The sequence below is a fragment of the Gadus morhua genome, chromosome 11 (genome assembly GCF_902167405.1).
Source record: "Gadus morhua chromosome 11, gadMor3.0, whole genome shotgun sequence".
Lineage (NCBI taxonomy): Eukaryota > Metazoa > Chordata > Actinopteri > Gadiformes > Gadidae > Gadus > Gadus morhua.
Window position 1 is genome coordinate 20905860 of NC_044058.1, and position 6578 is coordinate 20912437.

Below are 6578 nucleotides of genomic sequence, written 5' to 3' on the forward strand. Positions count from 1 at the left end.
GAGAAGAGAGCTTTAAGAAAGATATCAGCAATACACTTTTGCCCTCACCCATTCTTAATACAGACTTCATTCGTGATTTGATTGACCTGTGATCGGTTTTTATGATAATTAATGCAGTTTAATACAGTGACCTCTAGTGGTAAGTCGGCACAACGCAGAGCAAAAACACCCAGACCGGTGTGCTTTTAAACCTTTTTTTTATTGAAAGACTTAAAAAAAAAAGAAACAAGTGACAAACAAACTACAGCAACATCCACTTGTTCTACAGACACTCTCAGAATCACAATTTGAAAGACATGGGAGGCATATGACCGAAGCAAATAAAAAATATCATCAAAGTATTTCTGTGGCAACTTTTTTTTTTAAGAGCTGTACAAAAGGTTCTCATAAATACTCCTCTACTTTTTTCCCCCAAGCTTATCTTTAACTCGTTTACCTTTCCTTATCAGTCATGAATTTATCCTCCAGAAGAGTTCCACTGCTCTTGCATGATTTTGGTTGAACTGTGTTATGCATTCCATTTTTCTTGTGATACCTTTCCTGTCATTTGAGGGCCAATGGGACAGGTGGGAGGGTCCCGATGTGGGCGTGGCCGAGCAGACAATCAGGTCTCTGTTTCAACTGCACTAAAGACAAGCCCTAGACCACTTGAACCTTAAGGTAGGGATGTTACGTCATGTCACCACCCCACAGCCAGCCATGTACATGTACACACACATGGTGTATGTGATGATATACAAACATGTCATTCATGAATCAATGTACACGGACCATGCTTTACACGAGAGGTAACGGTCAAACAATGTGTTAGCTTTTGTGTGCAATTTCCATATTTCTGAGGAGACATCACCTAAGCATTTGTGTGTGTGTGTAAGCGATGGGGGAATCCTTCTATGTGAAACAGCTCCCACACCCCTCAGCTATCGGCCTCCGTAGACTGAATCACGTTAATAGCAGCGTGGACAACAGTAAAAACAACTAAAGAAAGAAATTCGGAAGGAAAGGAAGAGAGAAGAAGCGAAACAGAGATAAAAATACGTTTTTCTGCCTATCCTTGATTTTGATACACCACACAGAAGACAATGCCGTAAAAAAATAATAATAATAAAGGGGGCAAAACAAGATATTTGAAGAGAATCTCTTGCAGGCAGCTTCCAATGAAATTAGGAGGACAGGGCGTATCTGATGGTGTGAAATTGTCAAGACGTATACAAGAGATCCAATTATTCAGATGTGCTGCTCTGCTAAATCTGCATTTTGAGAGGCAGAATTTGTGACTTCAAACAAAATCAATTGAACTTCGACTTTTATACTCAAATACATACGCCACATACATATGCCATTTAATAATATATTAATTTCAGTAATTGCTCACAGGGTAAAACCGTGCTTTACGTTCTGACATGGGGCCTGTTCTCTTTAGTGCGTATAGAGCGCCTGTCTGGAGGGACACATGGACGGTCCACATCTACAGTGGCCTCTATGCTGGTGTGTTCCCGCCATGGGACATACCGATCAGGGGGCGTGGCCTACGATCAGTCGGTCAACAGTAAGTGGTGTCAGTGGGTAGGCAGTCACACAGTTCTGGATTAAGCACATCAATTTGAAAGAAGCTCGCTTTTTTTTTCCACCCCACCCCGATAGATTCAAAAGAAACACGTTTCTTGCTGAAGAGCACCTGTGGTTCGTTTGGCCACCCGGACACGAGGCTATGGAATAACGTTACCAAGGAAACGTCGCCGGGTGGGCGCAGCAGCACAGCATGGGGTGTCTATGTTGGTACGGTATACATCTGGTTGAAGCCCATCGTTACGTGAGGGGCGTTCTCTGTCGCCATTCAAAACATAAAACATGCCAATAACATGACTATATCTGGTCTTGTTGTCATGTGGGAGTCATTGACAGTCTCACGTTTCGCTGGCTGAAAAGAAATCGACCAAAAAAGTGTTTTTCCTTGATCTTTGGTATAAAACACGTCACATATATCTTGTTTGACTGTTCCCCTACAAGGATTGCCCTCGGACATATCCACTCGTTTTGAAACCATTTTGACTGCCCCATTCAAAAGTAAAACTATAAAAACACCAATGCGATGATCAAACCAGCTGAGCTGCATTTCACTGAGGCAGGAGTCTCCCCAGACATGTCTATCCGAGCTCTCATAGTGTACTGTACAACATATTTTTTTTACTTTGCCTCATACAAATAGAGCCTTTTCCTGTACAGTTTTGTTTTTCACCTCTGTGGCTTAACTCTTTCTTTCTGGTTTTTGAACAAATTTCAACCAGTTTGACTTTTTTTCCCCTGTCCCCAATTCCACGAAAATTAAGGCAATAAAGATTTAACATTTAGATTCTATAAAACAACAAATAACCCCCCAAAAAGGTGTAAATGATGTAGCTGAATATCAAAGGAAGACTTTTTTTTTCTCTCTAGACTTTACTCGACTGTTTGGTAATTTAAAAAAAAGTCTGAATCTACCTGCACATTCAAATGTTAGCTTTTTTTTACTTCCTGTACAGCTTGTCAGTCTGTTCCCTCCCATTTCCTGTCCCTGTCGGAGGTCAAGTCGGGTCTCAAATTGAGAAAACAAAAGTTGCACAACACCCCCGAGCCCCAAAAAATCTTTAATTTTCATGATGTTTTGTCCTCAGAGTTCAGTGTCCCATGGATGGGTTTTATTTGTATTTTTTTTCTTTTTATTTATTCATAGATCTTTACTTGTATTTTTCTTCGATGACTGTGCAAAGTGGAAGCATTCCGTCCCATAGTGTTGTCTGTCCGTCTTTCATGTTAGTTTTCTGCTCTGTAACCGAAGCAGAGTCCTTCTCTCACGGCAATGCTGTGTTGGTGGTTCCTACTGGCCTTCGGTTTACCTAAACACAGTCCAGAGAGGAGATCAACATAGACCCAGGAGACACCAGTGGGTTAAAGGCTGACGCAGAAACCAACGTGGGTCCAAGAAAACAAAGTGAAAAATAGTTGTTATTTATATATTGAAGGGGTCGTATTGTGCCACCAGGTGGGAGAGGGATAAGCCGTTAAAAGCTGCTGGAAAATCTGCCTTTGCCTGTGTTTTAGGGACATCAGAAGTGGGAGTGTCCACCTAGATGTATGCAAGATAGATCAGTCTACCAGCCTACCCAGTGGACCTGAGCAGATGTTGCTTATCTATGGATCATACATCTAGGTAGACACACAGGATAATCCGATTTTCAAATGGCTTTTAATGGCTAATCAAACTCACACCTGTTTGCACAATATCGCCCATTTAACGGTAATGATACAGATTGATAATGAATAATAATTGACGATAGAAGACAGATTGAAAAAGAAACCCAGATTGAAGTTCAAACACAGAGAAGGAGAGCGAGTAGGCGAGACCGAGATAGACAGGAGTGCCAACGACAACAACGGCTCCGTACTCATCAGCTTCAGACTCACTTGGTCTGTTGGTAGACGTAGGCCGCGTGCTCCCCGCCGCCGTCCACCGCCAGTGCCTGCTGCCCGGCGCCGTCCTGCGAGGACTGGGGCGCTGTCTGCGGAGAGGCGTTCCGTCACCATGCCCTGAGGAAGCCCACAAACGGTCACTCCCATGTCGACGTGGAGGCCCAGATCCACAGAGATCCAGGGCTTTTATTTTTTTATTATTCATTAAAAAAATATATAATATAGTGTAATAGTGTTTTTTTTATTCATATTTATTATATCTGTGTTTTGGACCGGCAGAATAGAATAATGGCCAGAAAGAATAATGAATGCACCTAGCCAAACTGTAAACAGGCTCGACCCATCCAGTAGCGGATTCGCTCTCGGTTCCTGTACATTTGGGGCCGTAATCGCAATACTGCCCCCTTGTGTGAGAAACCCTATGATGGACTGCTGCTAGCTTGTGTGCTAGCTCTTTTGCTGCTAGCTTGTGTGCTAGCTTGAGTGCTAGCTCTTGCTCTCGCTAGTTTGTGACTAGTAATGTCCCCACCTTTCATGCTGTATTAAGGAATTTTATGTACAAATTTATGTGTCGACTTCTAGAGTCAAAAAACAAACTAATAATTGCACTCACTGACACTAAACAGAGTGATACAAGGTACTCCTCTGGGTTGTGGAAACATTGGAATCGATGCTTATATGTATTTTAATCTGTGTGACCTCGTATTTGTATTGTCATGTAATTTGTATTCTTGTCTTGTAAATGGAACTTCGAGTCCGGAATAAAGTATTCATTCATTCAAACCCACAGATAAATCGCCCCTATCCGATCCGTTTTCCGGGCCAGTCTCTCCCCAGAAGTGGTTGCAATAAGTCGCTTTGGATAAAGGCGTCTGCTGCAGGCCCTGAGTGTGAATGAGCAGGTCGTACCTCCACAGAGATGGCGGTGGCGGGCACGGCAGTGTACTGGGGGATGTAGGTTCCTTGCATAGGAGCAGCAGCTGCGGCCGTCATGTACTGCACACAGATGGGGGTAAGGTAAGGTTAAGTACACAGAGACAACACCATAGGCAACGTGGACGCCCAGCAGAGGTCAGTTTACAGAGAAGGAGAACATCAAGTAGAGGGGTAAAGGGGGTCTGAGCTTGAGTGCGTCTGATTTTAATTGCATGCAGCTATATGAATGTACGATTACTCCAAGACATACAAGGTTTGCAATTTCTAGGATTTTGGGTGCATGTTTGAAGTAGGAATATGCCGTTTGAGTTTGGGACATGTATTTTAATTCATTTACTTTCTTGGATAATGTTGGATTATTGTTGATCATGTTTAAGAATATGGGACTTCTCAGCACATTTGGTCTGGGCATTATTATGATGTAACGTCATACACAGGGAGGACATATCGTGGACAGCGGAGGGGACTCACGGTGCCGGAGGTACCCATGGAGAGGTGGCTCATCTGCTGGGTGAGGGGTGCCATGAGGCTGGAGGGCTGCAGGGACAGACTGGAGTCAAGGGCGGCCGACGGGGCGATCACAGCACCCTGCATGAGAGAGAGACAGAGAGAGAGAGAGAGAGAGAGAGAGAGAGAGAGAGAGAGAGAGAGAGACCGTTGGTTTAATCACAGAGTGTATACAAACCAACTGAAACCAGTCACACTTGACCTCCTTCAGTTCATCAGTCCTGTGTGTGTGTGTGTGTGTGTGTGTGTGTGTGTGTGTGTGTGTGTGTGTCCAGTGGGCCTGTGAGTGGCTCAGGGATGCCCATAGCTCTGTTCTCACGTATCTGTCTTATAGGACATAACTTGTAACAGTCAAGAGACCAAAAACACAAATATAATCTCGTCCTCTAAGAGGCCCACACTGACAACACACACCACCACACCGCACCAACCAGCCAGTCGCACGGTCGCTCTGTCATTTTCCACCACAAGCCCCAGTCGTCGTGTATCGAGCCGACGACCTGGCTGGCCGGACGCGATGGAGTCCCACACCTGGTCGGCCAGAGGAAGCTTTGCACTCCCCTCGGGGAGGAACAAAAACTGATGAATGCTGTGCTCCGGGTGTTTACACCCAGAGTTGGCCGGCCAACATCTTGATGCGGGGCGCTGGGCTGTCTCCTCTCTTTTGTTGTGAACGGAGAGACGGCGCCGCGAGCCAAACGCCCGCAGTCCTGGGGCCCGCCAATGGAAAGCCTTCCTGGAAGCCGATCAATTTCATTGATGAATGGTGATTGTTCCTCTCGGGGGGTTTTTGCACGCACGGACACACGTACACGGGGATGTAGATTGTTGTGGTTGTTGTGGTTGGAAAATGATTGCGATGGATGAGACGTAGCCACACACCCGTGTGGACACACGCTGACCATGTGCACACACGCGCACCCACGCAAGCGCACACGCATCCACACGTACACAACATCCTTAAAAGCCATGTGCACCCCCTGTTGGAAGCAGAGAGAAAGAGTAGACTTCAAGTGACGAGGGTGCTTGTTTCTGTTACAGTCATGAGTGTTGATCAGACTGTCTCTGGGTCTCTACCTTAGAGTCATGAATGTTGATCAGACTGTCTCTGGGTCTCTACCATAGAGTCATGAGTGTACTGTACAGACAGACTGTCTCTGGGTCTCTACCGTAGAGTCATGAGTTTACAGACAGACTGTCTCTGGGTCTCTACCGTAGAGTCATGAGTGTACAGACAGACTGTCTCTGGGTCTCTACCGTAGAGTCATGAGTGTACAGACAGACTGTCTCTGGGTCTGTTACAGTCGAGTCATGAGCAGACAGACAGACTGTAATTGGGTCCCTCCCATGACAACGACGATTCTCCTGCTGCCAGTTAAGACACGCCACCCATGGGAATACTCACTCAACTGAGATCACACACGCATACGCACACACACACACACACACACACACACACACACAACACACACACACACACACACACACACACACACACACACACACAGACAAGCAAGCAAGCACATGCACACGTGCACACATACACATGCACTGAGATCACACACACAAACGAACAACACATAGACAAGCGCGTACGCACATGCACACGCACACATACACATGCAGTGAGATCAATGACAAAGACACAAGCACGCACACACAACAAAACACATGCACTGAGATCC

General features: G+C 45.4%; 1 protein-coding gene across 1 annotated transcript in view; it reads right to left on the bottom strand.

The window, feature by feature from the left end:
• Positions 1 to 3440: 3440 nt before the first annotated feature.
• Positions 3441 to 6578, bottom strand: part of LOC115553647 (RNA-binding motif, single-stranded-interacting protein 3) — a 127206-nt gene continuing 124068 nt past the window's right edge. The window contains 4 exon segments of the mRNA XM_030370079.1: positions 3441 to 3551; positions 3553 to 3567; positions 4360 to 4446; positions 4858 to 4974. Of these exon segments, the coding sequence (XP_030225939.1) occupies positions 3441 to 3551; positions 3553 to 3567; positions 4360 to 4446; positions 4858 to 4974 (330 nt within the window).